The sequence below is a fragment of the Drosophila yakuba genome, chromosome 2R (genome assembly GCF_016746365.2).
Source record: "Drosophila yakuba strain Tai18E2 chromosome 2R, Prin_Dyak_Tai18E2_2.1, whole genome shotgun sequence".
In the NCBI taxonomy this organism is placed as follows: Eukaryota; Metazoa; Arthropoda; class Insecta; order Diptera; family Drosophilidae; genus Drosophila; species Drosophila yakuba.
The window spans coordinates 13,123,969-13,146,309 of NC_052528.2; the positions used below are offsets into that span (position 1 = coordinate 13,123,969).

The window sequence follows — 22,341 nt, forward strand, 5'->3', positions numbered from 1 at the left end:
GTACTCATGCTTCAGCTGAGGAACAGACTGAAGAGCGCCAGACGCAAGGAAATTGCGTTGTCAGCAGCAGTTTTAAGATCTACGGCTCTGCCAGGAGCTTTTCTTGCTTTGTGTTATGAATTCTTAATGCTTGACTCCGGACTTATAAAGGCGAAGCAGTCCCCAACCGAAAAAATTGCGCATTGAACAAATCCGAAATGGTTTAAGCCGAAATCTGGGTGCACAAACAGTTTATCTAATGGGGTTTACGGTATCAGTTGTTTGGCCTAAACTAATGGCACATATATTGGGAGTTTCTTTTTAAAATAATTTGAATATATACATATGTGTGTTGAAAATACAAGTCTGCCGATTAAAACATTTTCCATTTCTTACACGGATTTCCCATTAGCTTAGCAGTCAAAAGCCCCCACATAAATGCTCCTGGGAAATAATCCCCAACCGTAGTTGCCATTCTTATCATACGATATTTTCGGCTTGAACATGCGCCTTATGCTCTCCCTTTTCCCCATGTGCTTGAACAAAAAAAAAAAAACAAAAAATTACAAACATTTAAAGTTTGTTGGAAAATGAAATAAAAAGGCCCCTCAATGTTTTGCTGGCTGTTTCCGTATGCTTGTCTGTGGGGATATGCATTAAATATGCGGCAGAGTGAAGTACTTGGCTCATGTTAAATGTATGCAGCAAACATTTAAGCGCCGTTTGTTGCTCGATAATTTATTTAGTCAGAAGAGCAGAAAGAAAGTCAAAAATTAGGCAGAGAGCAACAATAAAATGCGAGGCGTGAAAGTGCCGCAGGCGAAAGTATTTAACACCAACTACAAAAGCACGCACGTCCTGCCGCCGCAGTCAAAAACAAATGGGCAGCGGCGAAAGCAGCAGCCAGGATAATTGCCCCAATGGACGTGGCAATTAACGAGCTGAGAGCCGCAAGGACACGCCAGGACTCTGGACTCTGGACAATGGGCCGCAAGTTATGCGGCACAAATTGCGAACACTTCGAGGGGCGGAATACTGTGCGGTGGGTGGTGGTGGGTCGTAAAGTGGCATTGACAACGGATCAGTGGGGCGGGGGATTATCGCAGCTACCAGCTACCTTGCGACCATCTCCGAAATTCAATCAACTTCCCTCTTTATTTGTAGGCCAATTAATTTTGGCAATCTAGCCGGTAAAAGCCATTGGCCTAAACAACTGAAACCCGGGCTGGTAAATCGTATATTCAGGCACTGCGAGAAATATTTGCTAACTCAGAAGTGGAAGGAGCAACAGTAGCCACACAAATCTTAAATTTGTATGGTTATTGCTTTAATAAACGAATATAGGCAAGCTTAAGAAGAATTCATAAAACATTCCTAGCTTTTAAAAGATCTATTAAGATAATCATCCAATGAAAAACCATTGCTGTTGAGACAGAGCACCAATTAATTGCAACAATTAAGATGAAACCATAAAGTTATTGTCTTAGAAATCGCAATGTTTCTTTCAGTGCCTCGAGGCCGTTTGCCGTGGCAGTCATTTCAAATGCAACTTGCCAGAGTGCAACATTTCATTTTGGCTTGCAAAACGCTCGAGAATTGACTCAACAAAAACCCCGACAAGCAATAAAAATGGCAAAAACAGAAACGAACCGAGTACCAAAACCGAACTATCAGCAAACAAAAAAGCATAAAACTGTTGCGAAACTGCTTCCTTCGGCGAGTGTGTTTCGTTTTGGGCCAAACAAAAACGGTGACAAGGCGCAAAGAGTGGGCTGGAAAAAATGGCAGGACTAAAACAAATATTCAGCAGGAGGCAAACTTTATTTCGGTTTCAATTTGCGATAAAAACAGCGACAACAGTCGCCGGGGCAGCGGCCAAATGAAATTTAACAACTCGCCGAGGAGGAGCTAACTCGAATGGGAAATGCAGTGAGAATGGGCATTGGGGTCCAGGCAGCCATAAAGGATACGGCAGGACATTGGGGGCGACTTGGCACAAAAGACGGGCAGTGCATTTCCCTCGCGTTGCAATCGCAATCGCTGTCGCTGCTTGTTTTTGAACATTCATAATAAATTTTGCGCTGCGAACCTCCTTCGACAGCAAAAACAAAAGGACCTCCATATATATACTGTATATCCTTTTTTGCTGCTGCTCCTAGTTCTTTCTTTGCTATGCCGCCTCCAACCAGTTGAAATGTAACGGATGTTAGAGTTGCGCACTGAAAATTATATATAAACAGGATATGACAGGCAGGAAGCCATTGCCCCCCAATCCGCCCACTTCGACTACGATTTTCCACCGCCCCAAGTCGAAGTGCATTGCTAAGCTTTTTTGCTATCCTTTTGCCCCGCTCTGCTGCCTGAATTTTAATGCCAAATGGCATTCCGGATTGGGCCAGGACTCCGTCTCGGACTAAGGGAGTATCAGACCAGCTTCGGATGTGCCGCTGGCCAGGACTAAACGGCTATCAGGGGAAACAAGTTGAGACGCAAGTGACAAGAGTAGCAGGAATTCTGGAATTCCGAGAAGGATATTGTGTCCGGGGGCATTGGTTCATATTTAATGTGAAATGCATAGTGTTCTGCAAAATGTGTCATATATATATTATATTTAGGTATTTGATGAGCTTGTTCTAAGGCAAAACCATGTTAACTCCTTGGATAGCAACTACATCAAATATTAGCTATCTCTAAAAAGTTTACACTTATTTGTCTTTATCCTATTAAAAAGAAGTATCTAAAAAATAATTCACCCTATATCAAGGATTCTTCTGGGGTAACTCTGTTTTGTGTTGAGTTTTCTTTCTGCAAAGTAAACGTACTGCATTTTAAGTGTTTAGCAACAAAAACACTTGCCTGGATAGCAAAACCTAGTGTAGTTTACGATAAAGTACGGGCACTAGTCCTTTTCGCTATATTTTATGCAAGTATAAGCACAAGTGCAGAGCTCACATAAATCACGCATACGCACTGTGGCAGACTGCCTGCCGCAAGAGGAAAAACTATAAATAAGCCAGACGACACTATAAACAACCAGGGAAAGAATGAAGTTTATGGCCCAGAGATGTATAGCTCGTAATGCCCATTTAATTACTCATATGAGATACAGAGCCTTTTTTTCCCACCGATAAGCTTTAAAATCAAAACATCAAAAATGGGAATTCCGCTGCGGATTTAGGATGTGGCAGGATAAGAATGAGCTGTGTGCTGGCAGGTCCTTTCGCTCTCTTATTTATATTGAACAACTTTATCCAATTTCTCGTTTTGCGCTGAGACCAGCACATCGCGCATAAGCACGTACAAATCGCATTTCTTAGGCTCCATCCTTCCGCTTTTCCGCTTCCTGCTTATCCTTTTTTATTTGGCCGTGCATGTGGGCCAGGCTTTGGTTGTTTAGCTGTCAGATTTACTTGTCTCACTGGGTCGTCTGAATATCCTGCGAGCTGCCAATGTGTGTGTGTGTGTGCGTTGTGTGTGTGTTTGTGTGCTATAAATCGACAGCTAAATCTGCAAAAACATTGATAAGACAAGCGACACGCCAATGCGGCCAAAGGCATTTTCCAACCCCAACCAAGCAGCCCCCACTGATTTAACCCAAAATACCAAAACGAACCGAAAATGTTTAGCCAACTTGCTGAGAAATTGCTTTTCGATTTATTTTCCTTACGTATGTAGATGCCCATATATCTGTGTACATATGCATGCATGTCTGACAAATTGCGAGAGAGGTAAGCTAAGGCATTGTGACAAATTAGTCAGTGGCCATTTGTGCCTGGTTGCTGAGCTGGCACAAATTATGAGATCCTTATCCCCATCTCAACGATTGAGTAATAACTGGAGTGGGACACAGGACACACAATGTTTTGACCCATTTTGGTTGGGGCACTGGGCCAAATTGGTTTGGATTGGCTTGTTTGAACGAATTTATACAAATTTAAAATCGCAAAATATTTTCCCGAAAATTGATGCTGCATGTCTGCTGAAATTCCAATTAAGTGCAAATTGCAAAAAATATATATTCAACATTTTAATAAAAGGTTTAAATTTTAGGGCACATCAACTAGACTTTAAATTAAACGTAAATTGATTTATAAGGCTAAAAAGCTTCTGCTTGCCTGTTGAGTTTTCATTAGTGGTTATTTAAAGAATACCAACGAAGATTGAAGCAAACACACCACTGGAGATACAAAAGAATCTAATGGATGCAACTCATTTAACTGCATTTTACTGCATTTAGGGATCCTGTTACTCAATACACAAGCTTACAACAGTTTGCACTTATTTGTGTGAAATGTTCTGAAATTTCAGAAGAGTTTTAGTGCTGTTGCGTGGAGCACTCACCTAATGTCTTGGTCCACTGGGCGGTGGGTCGCCAGTCGGGATAGTGCTTGGGGAAGAGCTCCCGGGTCCAGTAGGTGTGCAGGACCACCTTGTAGACGGCCAGCCGGTCCAGGGTGCAGCCCGTCTGGGGGGCGGGCTGGGTGGCAGGGGGCGTGGCCAGCGAGGCAGTCGGATTCAGATTCAGATTCAGATTCGGAACGGGACTGGGATCATCGGTGAAGTAGTAATTGCGATTCAGATTGGAATTTGAATTCAGATTGCCGTGCTCGGCGGCAAACTTGATGCTGTTGTCCCTGGACTCGTGTTGTTCCGCCTGATTTTCGACACTGTATGCGTATATGGATGGGTTCGAGATGAAGGAGGCGCCATATGAACTGACGGCACTCGCTTTCGAGGATATGGAGCCGAGAGCCAGGAGGATGCACAGCAGCCAGTGGGCCGGAAAGTCTGTTTTCGGTGTCGCTCCCATTTCGTCAAATGTTGCGTGCTAATTCGCTTGCCTTTTGGCGGCTATTTTTGTTTTGATATAATTTATATTTCTCGCTCTTTACTTTTTTTTTCTTATTTTTTTTTTTTTTTGTTTGCCGCTTACACTTCACATTTGCCTTCGGGCCGTCGCTTAAAAATAAACGCACACACACACTCGCGGCATTCACATATTTATTTTTGGTTTCTCCAACTTTGTGCGCTCTGCGTTTTCTTCACTTTTTGGACTTTTGGCGGGCAGCAAGCTCAATAAATTCGATATGGGTGCGAGTTTGAGCAAGAACTTGCCACAGATTCAGAACAACCGCCCGCGTTGAGAGTTCGTCGCGGACTGAGCAAATGTTGCGGCAGGCAATGAAAACATGGGCCACGCTGAGAGAGCGCAACTTTGGAGCACTGCAGAAATTGAGAGAGAGTGCGGAAATGCGGGAGAAAATGAACCGTCCTTTGGCGGAGAGAGAGAGTATAGAAATTTCCGTGTTGGGGAAATTCTTATCGTCCAACTGTTGTTGAGGCGGTGAAAAAAGAAAGAAACAGCCTGTTGAGCGCTTAGCTAACTGTTGTTGCCTAAGGACATTTTTTTAGAGCCACTGGGTTAATGTTAAGCTTTATGTTAACTTTTACCGCTCTGTTAATAGCTGGACTAACATTTAATTATGAAGAAGGTAAAATATTATTAATTAATAATAATTAGAGGAATGTGATACATTTGCATTGCAATCTAGACGAAATTAATATAAAGTTTTTAAACATAAATGTACGCACCAGAGCATTTAAGTATTACTATAATATTAATAATGTATCTACGAACGAACTTATAATATCTCTCTTCTTGAAATGTTAATAATAGCAGGTTTTACGCTGTATTATGTTTCATTCGAGTTTAATTACTATGTTGACAGGTTTTAACCTTTAGTTACGCAATTCAGAGAGAGACATTCGAAAATCCCTACGAGACTACGAATTTGACTGCCGCCGAACACTTGACATTTCCCCAGATGCGCGTTAGTTGAACTCCCATTGTTGGCTTAACCCCCGACTGCGATTAACCCCCTGTGATTACCGTGGCTTGTGTGGTGCTTTTCCGCACCACTCCACCGCTGCTGTTGCTGTTGGTGTTTTCGCTGTTGATTTCCACAGGCTTAGTCGCATTTATTGCACATTTCCTTTCTGCCATTTCTGAATGTCAGCGTTAATGAGGCGGGCTTATGTGAATGACGACTATTTACGTAGATGTGTGTGTGCTTGTGTGTGTGTATGTGTGCACATCTATCTCAATCTGCGACTATAGTTGATATATCAACGAGCATGTGTGTGTGTGTGTGTGTGTGTTCGACAGCTCGACTTTTACCATTGTGCTCGAACAATGAGAACAATTTCCGATTAAAACCAATTGAAGCTCTTTAATTGCTACAATTCAATTAAACAACACGCTAATGGCAACACAACGGCCACAACTATCGATTTATTTAGTGTGGGGGTGGTCAGCGGTCCGGTGCGCTTCGCTTCGACATTCTTTCAGAACTCCACTTGAACTCAGTGCCGGTAATTGCCATTGACATGTGCCCCCGGTGGCAATTACACCCCCTCCCCCGGTGAGGAGCAGGAGCAGTCTTCAGGTGGGTGCTCCCCGAAACTTGGGCACACACAATTATGTTGCACTTAAATGAGTTGTACGTGTTCTGACCGAATGTCCGTGTCCTGTGGTCTTTATAGATCGTGTCCTGCGATACGCTTGAGTTCTTCTCGGCACTCAAAGGAATGAAATGTTTTCTATATGTTTGTTGTACAAAATAATATATCTTCATTATTCAGCTGTATTAAACGTTAGCTAGGAACTGCAGTTTATATTTATATTTTATATGATGAAATGATTATTCATTTTTCGTGGATAGAATTCGTTATATGTTTATATTATCACAGTTACCAAAATTTACTGTGCCTGATTTTTCCCAGTCTATGTAAATTGTGCGTGCGTGAAATTTATTGCAGTTAATAATAATTGTCCATTCTACTTGAACGACGACCACAACGGTAATGTGGAGCCCCAACCACTTGGCCATGTCTCCAACCGCCTGCGGTCAATTATAACCGGACAGTCCGCCATTTGTCTTAGACATGGCCAGTACCAGGTATTCAGCTGTCCTTTGGGCCTTTTTATAGGGCTTTAAACGCCGGGCCATTAGTTAAGTGCGTCAAACACGAATATCCGAGCCCTAATGGAATCTATTCAAATGAGGTGCTAATGCCCGTTTTGGGTAATGTTTATGAAGCATTGTACTGAGAGTTACCATTGTCGTACTCGATTTATGGAAATTACTTGCATTATTTTTTGAATATTTGTTTTAGAATAAATATTTACATATTCATTTCCAAAACCATCTAAACATTTGTTAGATTAATTATAAAATAAGGCAATAAAAAAAGATTTCATTTAGTATGAACATTTTATTTCAACTTTTCTTTTCAGCTTTAAAGTTTAAATATTAAATTGTTTACTCAAACAACAGAAATATTCAAAGAGTTCTTTAAATAAAGCAATAACTTAATATATGGGTTTCCAATAAAATCGGCATTTACTTATGTTGTTTAGAAAACAATGGGAAATTTTCTCCACTCCACAGCGCATGAGTTTTCCCCCGCTCATTTTCTTTGTGCTCTCTCTCTATCTTTCTCCTTGGTTTTCCCCGGTTTTTAGTTTCGCTCTCATTTCCTCCCACCTGAACAGACAAGATATTTGTGTTTGTTTGTCGGCACAATACGAATATAATCCATTCAGCTAAAGTAAAATCCCAAATACACGAACCAGAAGGGACAGCGGATGGATTTGGTGGAAAATGTGAAAATGTGGCCACCCAAAAATGTTGTACGGTCGCCTCATGAGCCAGCGAATGGCAAAAATTCCTAATAAAGTTGGCATTTGCCAAACAGACACGTAGAGGTGCAGACAAACAGGATACGTAGACCCCATGGCACATCCATATGTATGCAATTTCCCCCCTCCAAAATGTTGGCTCCCCAAATGTGCACAACCTCACCTGTTCGGTTGTCGCTTTTATTGAAAGCCGAACACAAAGCAACCAAAATGCCAAGCAGCAGCGACTGTTGATGCATCTGCCATGCGTCGGATGCACTTCCTCCTGGAAAGCGTGGATGCTTTGGTGGCACATTTGCATAAAAACTATGCATGCATTGCACATATATTCTTATTTCCACTGAATCTTAAATCCAATGCATAGGAACAAAAAAGGGCGTATAGAAATACCATCAGAAAATCAAAATACTTCAAAGGTCTTTCTGAAACATTGATCAACGCATTTGCATGTTGCATGCTGCATGCTGCGTGTTGCTACTGCAGCTGGGGGCTTCTGATTTCTGGGCCACTTTGCAATCTGGTCAGCACCAATCATCAGACTTTTGGCTCAATTCCTGCACTGCATTTCGAACAGGTCGGCGTTTTGGTATCCATGACAGATGCTCACTCAAAATGCAACTGGCACAATGCATTCCCATTCTCAAACTGCACTGGCTTGTTAAACTAGCTATTTTTGCCGTTCGAATGTAAGGTAACAATGCGATAACTAGGCACTAAGTGAGAAAATTACATTTAAGAGCAATAACTATGAATATCTAAGATCTATAATCCTCTCCCACAGACTGAATAATAAAATATTTCCGTCATGTAGGTAATTTATCAGAAATGCGGTGTATATAACGTGGTAAAAGCGGAAGTCCCCGAGTTCATTAAAAATGCTTTGGCACCCATTCTAATTCCACAAATCATTCGCTTCTAAGTCGCATAATCCAGTGCAACGCCAAAAATTTGTCAGTTTCCAAAGGCTTAGCGCATTATTTATGTTCCTCGGCGTCGGTCAGCCAAAGGCAAATATACATACATAGATGATATAAATAAATAGTGTTTACCCAAGCCTTTGTTTTGCTTTGCTGGTCAAACATTTCCGCTAACATTTTTATGATGACGAAACATTTAATTTAATTTTTGTATGCTGATGACGCAACACTCGCACACTTGCTGTAAGCAAACTGAAATCCATTGATATATTACAGTCGAATGCAAATTAAATGGAATAACATTTAGTTTCGGTCACTCGATCTGTGGCCACGTTTTATTAGCTGCCTGTGCAGAAATCCATTGCAAATCAATTAAAAATACATATTTGTGTAAGCGAGCAACGAGCTGTTCGCTGTTCGCTGTTATTTTTTTCAATTGTCTGGCCACGAATTATATAATTTCAATTAGGTTTTGGGGTTGCCCTCGTCCTTGCAGTTGTGACACTGAAAATGCATTTAAAATTTGGCAGTAATTATGCGGTAATTGCAATTGGCCCGATTTAAGCGCCCAGTTGGCTTTTGTCATCGCTCTGATTCAATTAATTTTGCACGCGGTGTACTCGTAATGAGGCTGACAAAGGAAGTCAAAATTTCAAAATTTCGCCCTCGCCAATGATTGTATTGTTGGGTTCCCTATAATTGATTATAAATGTGTGGAAATTGTTTTGATGCTGGGCTTAGATCTCTGTGTTCATGGGCTTATCTGCGGCTATTCAAAATGAAAATCCGGCATCCAGGTATTAATTTCTATTGAATAATAGAGCTGCAGAAGTTAAATTAGTTTGCAAAATGAAGCTTGCGTTATCCGTGATCATTAAGTTGAACTGAACAGAGCTCTCTGGATGTGATGATGATATTATTTCTTTTGATTTAATACAAATATATTCAGTTTCTGAAAGGCTCCTACTTTCAGATGCTTGCGATTTTCCATTTGAAGTCTTAGAAACTACAATTCCTGAGCAGTAACTCGTAGTTAGTCGGGTTTTCCTTGACAACGCGTGCACTTCTGAACCCCTTTCTAACTTTTATGGCCAGAACCGCCCACTTGGCCACCGCCTCCTCCTTTGGGGCGACTTTCCGACTGCGCTTAATTAAAGCGCAGGGTCACGTAGCCACTGTCTAATCCAATCCGGACCCGCACTCCTGGCCAAATTGTTGTTACTGCCTGTCACTTTGGCAATTCCTTGGCTCATGCCCGATGGCATTTGACTACTTTGTGTGAGCTCGGCGCTCAAAAACAAAAAAGTGCTAGAAAATGGTAGTTACTCGTAGGGTTGGCAGGGGAAAGGGAGGAAGGTAGGGAGGTTGGGAAAAATGTGGAAAACGAAAAGCTAATTTGGGTGCTTCGCTCTGCACTCGCCTGCCATTCGGTTCCAGTCGTTGGCGTTTTTGCTGCGGACGGCTGTGTCAAAGTGCATGCCAAATGGAGAATTGCATTTCCAAACATTTGCGCAACATTAATTGCATAAATTTGGGGCGGCGTGAGGGATGGAAAATTTAAAGAGGCAAAGTAGAAGTCATTAAAATGTAGTCCCAGCCACGCACCCTTGACTGCAGCTTTTCCACCAGTTTTTCCATCGCCCATTTTCCCACCGCCTGTCTGTCATAATTTTATGCCTAACTGTGTCAGCTTCTGGCTTTCTTTCTGCTTTCCTGCGCTCGCCAAGTGCTCATGCATAACGCATTTTTGCGCATCTGAAAAGTGTGCTATGAAAATGTAACTCAAACCTGTTGCCACGCCCACTGTCCTGCGGCAGCAGCCGCCGCCTCTTAAATCAGTCGTCATTTCATTAAAATTCACGTCCTGCAGGAGCAACAGGGACGGCATTCCTTTGCCATTTAACGCGGCTTTTCAACGCACTGCTCCTTTTTGCCTGTGCCAGAGCCAGGATATTAAATTCAGCGTTATTAAAACGATTCCCAGGCTCTTCATTATGCTCGAAGAATTTAATGTCCTTATCATGCAGTTTTTACCCGACTTGTTGCTGATTTTTTAATGAAGTGGTAGAAATTATATATTAAGCAAGAAAAGTTTGTAAAAGCGTTAAAAGTATTATTTAAGAAAATATTACTATAGTACCAGTGTTAATTGTACAGCAAAGAGTTGAGCTATTATTTATTATTTTGTTCTTAAAACTATACATAGAAGTTATACATGCAAGTATGTATAAAATATATGAAACTAAGTTGCTTTTTATTATTCCGCAGTCGTGTTACTCCAACTGGAACTCGACTGTGAAAGCGAAAACAAATAGAAACCCAATTTTTCTTGCACTTATTACATTCGTGTGACACAAACGCCACAAATTTTCAGGCATTCGCACATTTTTCCGATTTTTGCCACAAGTAATTCGGCGGAATGAACGCACTCACTCGGTAATTTTCAATAAATAGTTCCAAATCATTTTGCAACTTTCTGGGGCACCGCCTGCCACTGATGCCGAGCACGTGACTTCCGGCGAAAGTCGGGGACAATAAAAAGGATATTCCGGCAGGATATTTTGCAGTTCCTTCGGCACGCATTTCATCGCACTTGCCACTGACAGGGGGCGATTGGTTGGCAAAACAACATTTGTTATTAGAGCAACGCCCGTGTGCTCCACTGACAATGTTTTTCATCCGTTCTTGCCGCTTTGCTGTTTGCTCGAAAAGGCTCACACATCCTTCTTTTCGAATCCTTCGGCAAATGAATGGGCCAGCATATTGGTAGATGGCAGAGTTAGGCCGTGGGCTGCTCGAGAAACGGGCTAAGTGCTGAAACAACAATCGAGTTGGCAGAAAAAACAACAGCAACTACCACAACTACGGCAGCAATTAGCCTGTCAGGCAATTAAAATGCAAAAATTGCCGTTGACACAGGTCGAGAAGGAAGCAAAGGCCGAGGGAGGAAGGAAAAGGCGGTGAAAGCGGGGAAAACGGGGAAAAGCTGGCAACGGAAAGTAAGGAAAACCCAAGGACTGGCATAGTGGCACCGAATTTCGCCAAGAGCAGCAATAAATCGCGTTTTTAAATATTGATAAAGATTTACGCAGTACAAGTAATAATATTTGAATCTTTTACTTAACACATGATAAGATGATGTTTTTATATATTTAAAACGATCATATATATACATATGTGGCAATTGCATATTTGGACACTGTTCGCAGGCGACATGTGGCAGGTGAAAGGAAGGCCAAATGGGAAAGAGAACTATACAGAAGAAGGACAGAGATGGAAAGAATGAGAAGGGGGCGCCGCCTGTGCGCTCAATTTACTTGTCGCCCCATATAATTCCAAGGAATTTCGCATAATCCATGGAAGACTGCGAACGCCGAAAGAGGAACTTGGGCTCCCGAATCGAGCTAAATATACAGAGTGCATGCACAAAAATATCTTCGAAATTGCACAGAAACAACAACTTGGATAATGGCTAATTACGCGATTGCCGTGATTTTGCCATGGCATATTTCAAAATGCTTTTCCTGCAGTTGTCGCTGCTTGTAATGCAAACGGTTCTCGGGTGGAAAATTGGGGGACGGATGGAAAATATGGCAAATATTTAATAAGCTGCAGCTACAAATTACGCGAGAATATTTGCATGCACAACAAGTTGAATTTTCATATTATTAAACATTTGAGGGGTTAGTCTCCTTTGCAGCCAACAACCTCGGCTAAAAATGTTTAAATTTAAGTGTAAGTTTAAAACATACTACATATATAAAAAGTATTTCTTCATCAGATATTAATTAATTAATTAATTAATAAATATTACCAAATAATTTTAATATTATATTACATTTTATTACGATACATAGCTAATCTTATGCTTACAGTAAACTAGTAAATTAGCTCTCTTTCCGCGTAATCGGAGTGCCACTGTGGCTAAAGAGCCCCATTCACCCCCACAGAAAAGACAAAATAAAAACGAAAAAAGGAAAAAAAAACTGAAAATAAGCAGAATAAGAGCGACAACTCATTTAGTTCTATAGAATCATGCCTCAGTTGACGTGAATCACTCACTCAAATACTTGAGACAACAACGGCGAAGCGCGGAAAACTATTTTCGCCCCGACCAGCGGAGGAAAATGCTGCATCAAGACCAAGGCCTATTAGCCGAGACTCGAAACGGAAGGCGGGTGGCGTCGAAGGAGTGGGCGTGGCAGTGGGTGGGGCAGTGGAAATTTTTTCTCCCCTCCAGCTGACTCTCAAGTTGTCACTTAAGAAGGTCTAAGTGCGGTTCTGTGTGGTGAAGATGGCACGGCAAAGCCAAAGGCAAAATGCGCGGAAAAAGCAAAGAGCGCAGAAAATGAAAATGAAAACTTTCTGAATTGCTCATTAGACACGCTAGTTTTTTATTTTATGGCGAACAAAATGAGGCAAGAGCCAATCAAAATCTGGCAGCTTGCTTCTTTTTAAAAATGGTACATTTATATGTATTTTTACTACACAGTACAAGTACAGGAAAATTAGAAGTTAGGTATTGAATCTGTCATGTTGAGTGTCAGTCATCCATAATAAGTTCAAAACAGGAAGAAGAGTGTGTAGGACAATGGTCGGCAATGTCAAGGAGATGCCAACATTTAGGCCATTAGAAGCATTAAAAACACATTGTCTTGGTCTATGTACATATGTTGTGAAAAGGAACGTGTATCTATACAAATAAAATAGTATTTGTAAAATTATTCTAAAAACACTACCTGTGCTCGAATTCACCTTGCTTTAGGTGACGTGTGAACAACACAGTCAGTTTCAGCACGACACAAATATTTCCTAATAAATCGAACAATTGAAATGTCAGACGAACAAGCAAATGGATTTCATTTTTACTGGCAGCGATACTTAGAGTGCAATACTTTCCCAAAAAATGGAAGAGTGCTAGAATCAGTATGATTCTAAAGCCAGGGAAGCCGGAACAGGATCCAAGCTCCTACCGGCCTATCAGTCTCCTGCCCTCCTTATCGAAGGTAATGGAAAGGCTGATAGCTTCCCGACTTATAATACATCTAGAAGACAATAATACTATCCCAATGCACCAATTCGGATTCAGAGCTGGCCACAGTACGATTGAGCAACTGCACCGTGTAGTCAATCATATCCTGAAGGCCTATGACCATAAAGAATACTGCAACGGAATCTTCCTCGACATTCAACAGGCATTTGATAGAGTTTGGATCCCGGGACTACTAGCCAAAGTCAAAACAGCGCTGCCAGCCAACCTGTTTGAGCTCATCAGATCGTTTCTCACAAACAGAGAGTTTTGCGTCCAGTCCAGAGACGCAACCTCTGTAAATGTTGCCATTGCAGCTGGCGTACCTCAAGGAAGCGTCTTAGGACCGATACTTTACTCCATCTATACAGCAGACATCCCCAAGCCAAGCTATTATGAAATGACCAATGACAACAGCAAAATGCTGCTGGCCAGCTTCGCTGACGACGTCTGCTTTCTCAGCTCCTCGAACAGTGAGACCGAGTCGTCACAAATGCTGCAAACTTATCTCAACGAATTCGAGAAATGGGCCATGGCGAACAACATCAAAATTAACGAAAGCAAATGCGTAAACGTTTGCTTTACGTTACGCCGTAAAACAACTCCTGCGGTACACATTAATAATGTGGACATAGAGCAAGCAACTAAGGCGAAATACCTAGGCCTCACACTGGACAAACGCCTAACCTTCCGAGATCATATTGCCAGAGTCGTCAAAATGTGCAACCTAAAGCGTAACCAACTATTCTGGATGCTAAATAAGAAAAGCAAACTACCTTTAAGATGCAAGCGTCAGATTTATCAGCAAATTATCGCACCTACTTGGAGATACGGCATCCAAATTTGGGGAGTGGCGGCTGCGTCCCACCGAAAACGATTCCAAACCGTCCAGAACAAAACATTAAGACAAATCACTGGCTGTGACTGGTTCGTTAGCGGCCAAACGCTTCACAATGATTTAAACCTGAGCCTTGTTGAAGACCAAATCTCGTTCTTCTCAAGCAGATACAACGATCGACTAACTGCCCACCGTAATCGTCTCGCCCGGAGATTACAGGGGGCTATCCCAATTCGCAGGCTCAAAAGAAGACATTTTGGGCTGCTTCTAAGATGATAGTATGAATATATTATTTACCTGAAACCTCACTACTCGAAATTTGACCTATTCCTATATATTAAGATGAAAACAAATTATATTTTATAATTAAGAGATTATTTACTTAAGACAACATTTAGGTTAAAGGCTTTAATTGACCTGTTCCTGAATAATATTAAATAAAGATGTTAATTAATTTAAAAAAAAACTGGCAGCATTTGTAACCTTTCAGCTACCGAAAAATAGAGAAAAAAAACTTTCGATTCTGGATTGCATGTCAAGGTTCTTCTGATGCAACAACCCAGCCGAAAAGTGCCGCCCACAACACCCACTTCATAAGGCAGCGGATATATTGTAAATATATATTTTGTATTTTGTATTTCGTATTTCAGTCTTTATTGCACTCGGGATTTTATACACACTTTTATTTATATTTTTGTTTTTATTTCGCTGCGCCCGCAATTGTGCCATGCACTTGAATGTCGAGCGTCGAGCGGGGCAAGTCCCGCAGCTCGTTGAGTTTTTCTATCTGGGCAGCGTCGGCATTGTCGCTCTGCCGCTTTGATGTTGCAAGTCTAAGGAAAAAAAAAGAAAAAAATATAAAATATAAAAAAAGGGAAATTCAACAACTGGGTTAATGGCACAAACACTCTGTTCATCTTCTCCTTTCGCTGCTGCTGGTTTTATTATTTTGTTGTTATTTTGTCGGACAAATCCCCGTGCCATGTCTCAGCAGGCAAAACGACACCCACGTGGCGGAAAAATCCGGGGCTGGGGCTCAGGAAGTTTTCCACGGCATGTGCGTTGCTCGGGTGCCCTCCAAAAAACATTTATCATGTTCAAATTTTCCATGTTTTTTCCCCTAACATGACAACAAATATTAAATTTCATGTTTTGTCAGGCGCAACCGAGAAAGTGACAGAGTATGCCGCTGATGTGGAGAAAGCGGAGAAAGTGGAAAAAAGATACATCTCTCAGCAGGAGTTTCCTGCTTATAAGGAAGTAGGTGCCAGCATATTGTCGAATTCCAGGCGTAATATCTCATGAACAATATCTTACAAATAAATAAATACCCTAATAATTGAAATACAAACCTATACCTCTATGCTTTCATAAATCAGCACTTCAAAGTATTCCCTAGAGCACTATAAATAGCCGAGCTGAGGAATGTGCCTAATTTGGATGATTAATTATAATTAACCCGAGTTTTCCCCGAACTCTAGCGTATTTATAGAACTCAGAATAAAGCTACCCAAAAAGGGAGAATACAATTATAATGTGTGTATGCTAAAGCTTGCTGTTGTAACTAAATGTTATGCGTTATTAATACAAATCCATTGATAATCTATATTATCTATATATGCATAGCGGCATACCCTCGATATTAATATTCAGGTAAGAGAAATGCGAGTCCTGCAGCGAAAAAATAAGGCGTCTTAAAATTGACAGTTAATAAAGTGGCGACAAGTTGCCGCCTGGGTGGTTCCTTCTCCTCGGATGGTTGGGGTGGCTCAAAGGAGCATTATCCTGGTAAAAACAAGGAAGTGAAACGTGGCAACTGTGGCGTTGACAACTTGACCCAATGTATGTGACAACTGGTCGAGAAAAGTTTCAAATTTCAGGTTACGTGGGCCTGAAATTAAAAAGTATCCAATGTTGTCAATACAAACGAATTCGCTTCCCATGTTGAGGGTGGGTCCATGGCCATAAATCTTAAAGTAACAAAAATTAAAAAAAAAGTTTATAGTGAAATGGAAAATTCAATTTTAGTAGGACTAGAAGAGCATTAGTATGCGTTAATACTGGTAACCCCTTTGTGAATCACTTATGCAGCGCAACAAAGAAAATGTAGCATTAAAAGAGCATAAATAATGTCATATTACAGTGAATAATTACAGTTGTCAGCTTTGTGGCTATATTTCCGACCGCTCACACAAAAAGGGCAATTAAAGCTGAAAAGGCAAACGACAAACAGGAGGCGACAGGACCCGTAGAAACAGATAGAAAGAGGGGGAGATGAGGTCCTTGATAATTATGGCATGCAGAAGTGTTTCTCCAGTTTTGGCCGAGAGTGTAACCCAATATAAATGCCATTTATCATGGTGCGTGTGTAGAGAGCGGATAGGTCCTGTGGATAGTGGAAAGTGGAGATCCTGTGCGGTTGACTGTTGCTAATAAATTACAGCATGCTGTGGACATGTGCCGCCTGAAATGGCCAGGAATTGGGGGGACTACAAGGTCCTGCCGCTGACAGTTTTAAATTGCAAAAGCGTTGGCGGCTGGCTGTTGGCTGTTGGCTGTTGGCTGCTGGCTGCTCGTGGTCCTTGGCCAGCTAATTAAGCCAAAACTAACATTTGGCAAATGCATCTGCGGCGCAAATGGCTGTCATAATTTCCACTTCTTACCGGCTTTTTAATTGGCCTGGATTTTTGGGGCCGAAAATCACGATTCGAATTAGCTGGCTAACAAATGACCCATCAAAATCCAATTTGTTATTTATGGACTCGGTTGAGGGTCCTGTGAACTGCCCCGCCACTTGACACTTGGCATTCCTGTGAGTTATTTATTTATTTATTTGCACACTCAGGGCGAACAAAAAAATGAAATCTGGGCTCATTTTTCATTTGCCAGCCTCTTGAATTACGCCAATTATGTCCTGACAGCCTCAAGTTTTCCCTCTCAACGGAGGACGTGTGTTTGTTTGAGTGCGTGCGGCAGTTTGCCAAAAAGGAGCCAAGGAGCAAAAGGGAACAGCTCGGCAGAGGTCCTGTTGCCAAGGAGCCGCTCTAATCTTTGAAGTTCTTGAAATCGAAATGCGCTTTCACTGCGATGTGCTGGGAGTTCAAGAGTTTTTATTACATTATTATTGCTTGGCACCATAGGTAACTATTGATGAAGCCCGTTGGAATACAATTTATTGAGGCTTGCAAATCGGAAAACATAATCGTCTCTTTGTTATGTAATATTGCTTTAATATCTTTGTTGTAAGCTGGATAATGGTTGTTTTGATTATTGTATTCGCATTTACATTCGAACTTAAGGACGATTTTCAAAGCTAAATTTAAAAAACTGGTTTTTTTCTGAAATATGCCCAACGCAAGCACAATTCCTACTAAGAAAACTTTATTATTACTTGACTAGTTTCTACAAAGAATGCATATTTAATACAACAATTTGGTTCTTGGATATTCCACAGCTCTATGCATTTTACTGAGACTCGAAAAGAGACGCATAAATGGGTGATAAAGTACTAACTATCTCCGGGGATTAGATAACACATTTTATTGGCCAAAGTCCACTTGAGTGAAGGACAAGCCAAAGGATGCAATTCTCAAGACTAAGTTCACTTCAAAAGTGGTTTTTATCCTGGCAAATCTAAAGTCCCCTTCTACGTGCATTCAACAATTTTTATGACATTTTCTGCACAGTTGCAAGCAGAGCAAATAAATTATAAAAATTGTTTGCCTTTTTGCAGCTGCTCGCAGCCAACAGAAGTGCTCGATTTGATCAGCTCCTCTTGCTTGGCCAAATAAATTTGTGCTTAGATTTGTTTGCCCAGCTCAAAGGAAAAGTGGCTGTGGGAGGGGAGAGAAGAAAATGGAAAATGGGAAAACGCATTTGGCATTAAGAAAGTTGAGCTGCAGACAGACGACAATTTGATACACTCGGGGGCTAATTAAATTTGCATTAGAGCTGCGCGTTTGCCCGCGAATCCGTTGGCGACAAGCAGCGACAACCACGTAACATATGAATAAATTATTCAAATTCGCAACAAGCTTTTCACTACACACACAGGCACACGCACACACACGCACACACACGCACAACAGTTGCCACGAAAAGTTTGCGCATTAGCCCAACTGTCGAGTGAACTTTGTCGTCGGCAAATGTAATTTATCAGAGCGGAAGTAAGTAAATCAAAAACAATTTAAGGCCCGTCAGCCGGCATCATTAGCAGCACAGCCTCTGTATCGAAGGACGAGTGGGCGTGGCACCTGTCAGGCGGGAGACTTTAACTTAATTAGCCGGCGACTAAGCCAAATAGAAATGCTCGCCGACAAAAGTCACTCAGCGGCAGAGATTCCAACCCATCCACCCACTGAAAAACTCCACTTCGGCGGGAGCTCCAGGCTCAAGGCTGAAGCTCGGAAAACTTCTACACAAGAGTTAATGAAATTTTCAAAATTTTCCAACACGCAGCCGACGGAACCTCAAAAGCAATTAATCACCTGCATTAAAGCGCGTTAGCTGTCGACATCTGAGACTCACATATAGCCTCGGAAAAAGTTTGGCTCGTACACTGCCAGAAAATGTGGCTTTAAAGAAAAACATAAAAATAATGAAAAGCAATATGCTACTTGATCCTAGCAGCAGCTGGAATGGCTTCGTGCGGTTTTTTTGAGAAATGCACTCAGCTTCTTATGGGTATTATGTCAGCAATTGAACTGAATCGATTTCGAATGCTGTGGAATTTTCTTTTGTTGAGTGTACAATGATGTTTGCCACCCGCAGAGCACAAGTTCTCCAATTTTCCCCCAACTCTGGCCAAAGTCCTTTGTGTTATTGTTTACTTTGGAGAGCGGCAGCCGCCAGCAATTGTGTTTGCTTTTTTGGTAGTTAATCCTATTAATTAACTGGTCTCTTCCGCTCTTCCGGTCTTTCACTCTCGAACTAATAAGGTGAGAGTCCTTGGCAGGTGAAAGGTGTGAGTGGCTCTCCGGTCGAGTGGCCACTGTGATTAATGGTTTTAAAGGGTTTTTTCGCCGACAATAGTTCGGGTCCTTTGGTTTCGAGTGTCAAGATTGATTGCAAAAAGCTGAAGTAAATTTATTAAGATCCTTAAATAAAGTGGTTGATAGAACAAGGTGATTTTTGTTACTAGACTAACAATCTGCCAATTTAATCCTTTACTTAAATAATACTTTTTTTAGTTTGCTCAGGTTAATAGCAGAGTAGAGTTTTGATGTTTTCCCCAATTTTGATCTTTGTCTGTGCTGTCCGTGAAGTTCGTTCCCCTTGCATTGAAATAAAAAGGACGAATCCATCTACATTTTCATTCACCCTTATTCTAAAGAACTCCGCGGTCTTTGAATAAACAACCACATACACATGTACATATGTATGTACTTATACAAGCAACAAGGACCAAGAAAGTGTGTGTGAAAATCTCAGAAACAAATTAGTTGCGTGTAATTTAATTTGAAAAGCGAGCGTGTTTATCAAACAACATTAAAATGCTTGCACGGTGGAGGGCAAACAGCGGCAAGCGGCAGCAAGGACGAAGGATAATAACAACAAACACAACGGGCGACTAAGCCGCAAGTGGTAAGAAAACGCTAATTGGATTTTATTTTAGCATGCGAAACGAGGCACGATGTTTCCAGTTTCACCACTTTCCTCCCATCGTCCCATTATGGCCAAGTTAATAAACATTAAAAGCAATTATGATTCTTGGTTAAGATGTCATTGTCACCGACGCTTTTTGTGTTTCGGTCGGGTTATGTTTTTGTTCTACTTTTCGGCTGGGGAGAAAGCGAAAAGATCCTTTGAGACGGATAAGTTGAATGGTAAATAGAAATTCCCCCGGCTTGTAACTATATGTCTAATTATATGCTTTCTTTGTTTCGCAGATCGCTAGCTAGATAGGCTCAGCGAATTTAAGTTTAGTTTAGATTTGAGTAAAAAATACAACGTGTATATATTTTCGTTGTATACTCGTAATTAATGAGCCACGAAGTATTTTAGCTGCTTTCCTTGTCGTGCATTTTCAGCAAGCAGCTACTAAGAAATTTGCCATGAATCAGCAACAAAGCAGCAAAGTTGGCTCCCTTCAGCCTTCTACCGTCTTAATTATAACTTGTTGCAAAGTCAAAGTTAGTAAGGTGTGCGCCATAAAGTATGCTACAGTTTATGCATACACATCCTTGGATTTTTCCCTTCCTTTTTTCCATATTTTTGCACTCACTTTTTGTCCGCTCTCTTTGGGTATTCGTTGCGGTCAGGCGGGCACCGCGATTCAGACAACCGCAGAATTCCAAGCAGCTGTCGCATAATTGCATATACACAGCATATGGCAGCGACAAGGGGGAAATGTAGTGAAAGAGGGCAGAAAGGGGGTGGTATGGGGTGCACAGCGGGTGGAAGGGGGGTGCCCAAGTGGGTGGAGGGGTGTGGCTCAAACGACAACATAAATCCTCGGCTTGTGCCTTCCTGGTTATTGTTTATCATGCACACACCGTATGCATCCCAGAATATCAGAATATAGCGCATACGCCATGTGGCACAACTCTTGCAAATATAAATATATTAAAGTGTCGACCTAAGCACAAAGCAGCATTAATTTGGCCAGGTGAACCAGCCATGCTGGTGCAACTAATTGCCAATTTGTGTCCTTAATTCCCACTTAACTTTTGAAGTCTCAATCATTAAATTTGGGAATTTAGAAAACCCTAAAGTTTATTTATTGCAGTTCGGAATGAAGTTGCAAAACTTCCATGGGGCTTATTAAGTATAGAGAATTGCAATAGAGGAGCTTAAACTTAAATGTGCAGGTACGAATGACACGAAAACCACATTAAGGACATTTTATTAAACTCATTGGACTACAGACTATACTGTACAACTCAATTAAATGAAATATTTAAAACCAATGCCTTTAAGCTGCAATTGCATTCGCACTATCAAAAGCGGTTTATTGGCAGTAAAATTTTATTTGCCTGCATATGAGCTTTCTGGTAAATATTGAAACAAGTTCGTTCCATTTTCAAACGTCACGTTTGGCACATTTGGAGCCCAGAAAAAGCTGAACGAGAACGAAGATGGAACGAGCAGTTTCAAATTCCACGGAAAAGTCGCGCGGCGCAAAAGTGAAAGCTGTTTGCCATTGGCACACATGTCGTATGCGTAATTTCGGTTTAATTGATTTCTAGCACAGCCGCTTGATGAGTTCCGACATCCATGTAGAGCCCCGCCCCCCAGCGCCCTCTTTTTTAACAAACTTTGACGAAATGCTTTTAGCAAGGGCAAGCTCAGTCATTTTTTATTTTGCCGCTTTTGCAGCTTAACTTTGACTGCCACAGCCATTTGTTGAAGTGGATTTCGTTTTCTCATTTTTTTTTAATTTTCCCCATTTAATTTTCCCCGTTCGAACACAACCCAACTGAACTTAACTGAGCCATACTCGGCTTTGGCTTCGTTTTTTGCGCACTTGCAAATAAATGAGCAGCGTTCAAGGTGTGCTGATTAATGCAGTTCTATGGCAACACAGGAAGAAACCAATGCTTAGTTATATTTATACTTAGCTCCGCATATTTTTGATATTTTCAGGTTTCATTGATAATTGAATAGAGCATGTCAGCTTAATAAAACTCATCGCATATACGAATCTTCTTTGCTAATAATTTAAAGAAATAGGTAGTTTTTTTTCAGTGCACTTCGCCCACTTGGTTTTCAGTCGTCAACTCCTCTATTTCGTTTGCCATGCAGAAACGATTAATCAAGCCACAATTCGTGGCTGTGGATGGTTTTCGGTCTTTTGAAATTAATTTACGACTGTTCCAAATTAAAAGCTGGCAACTTTGATGCCTAAGACAGCTCAGTTTTGATTTTTCGTCATTTA

At 41.3% G+C, this 22,341-nt stretch overlaps 1 protein-coding gene and 1 long non-coding RNA gene across 2 annotated transcripts in view; both read right to left on the reverse strand.

Annotated features, from left to right (window-relative positions):
* LOC6530427 overlaps positions 1-5,149 on the reverse strand; it is a 42,438-nt gene extending 37,289 nt beyond the window's left edge. Inside the window, exon 1 of the mRNA XM_002091307.4 lies at positions 4,321-5,149. Within this exon, the coding sequence (XP_002091343.1) occupies positions 4,321-4,789 (469 nt within the window). The 5' untranslated portion in view covers positions 4,790-5,149. The remainder of the gene's footprint in view (positions 1-4,320) is intronic.
* A 9,946-nt stretch (positions 5,150-15,095) lies between these two features.
* Positions 15,096-15,635, reverse strand: LOC120321103. Its single transcript, XR_005560657.2, has 2 exons — positions 15,372-15,635; positions 15,096-15,298 (listed from the first exon to the last, which is right to left on the reverse strand). It is a non-coding gene; the product is annotated as an uncharacterized LOC120321103 (long non-coding RNA).
* Between the last annotated feature and the right edge of the window lie 6,706 nt (positions 15,636-22,341).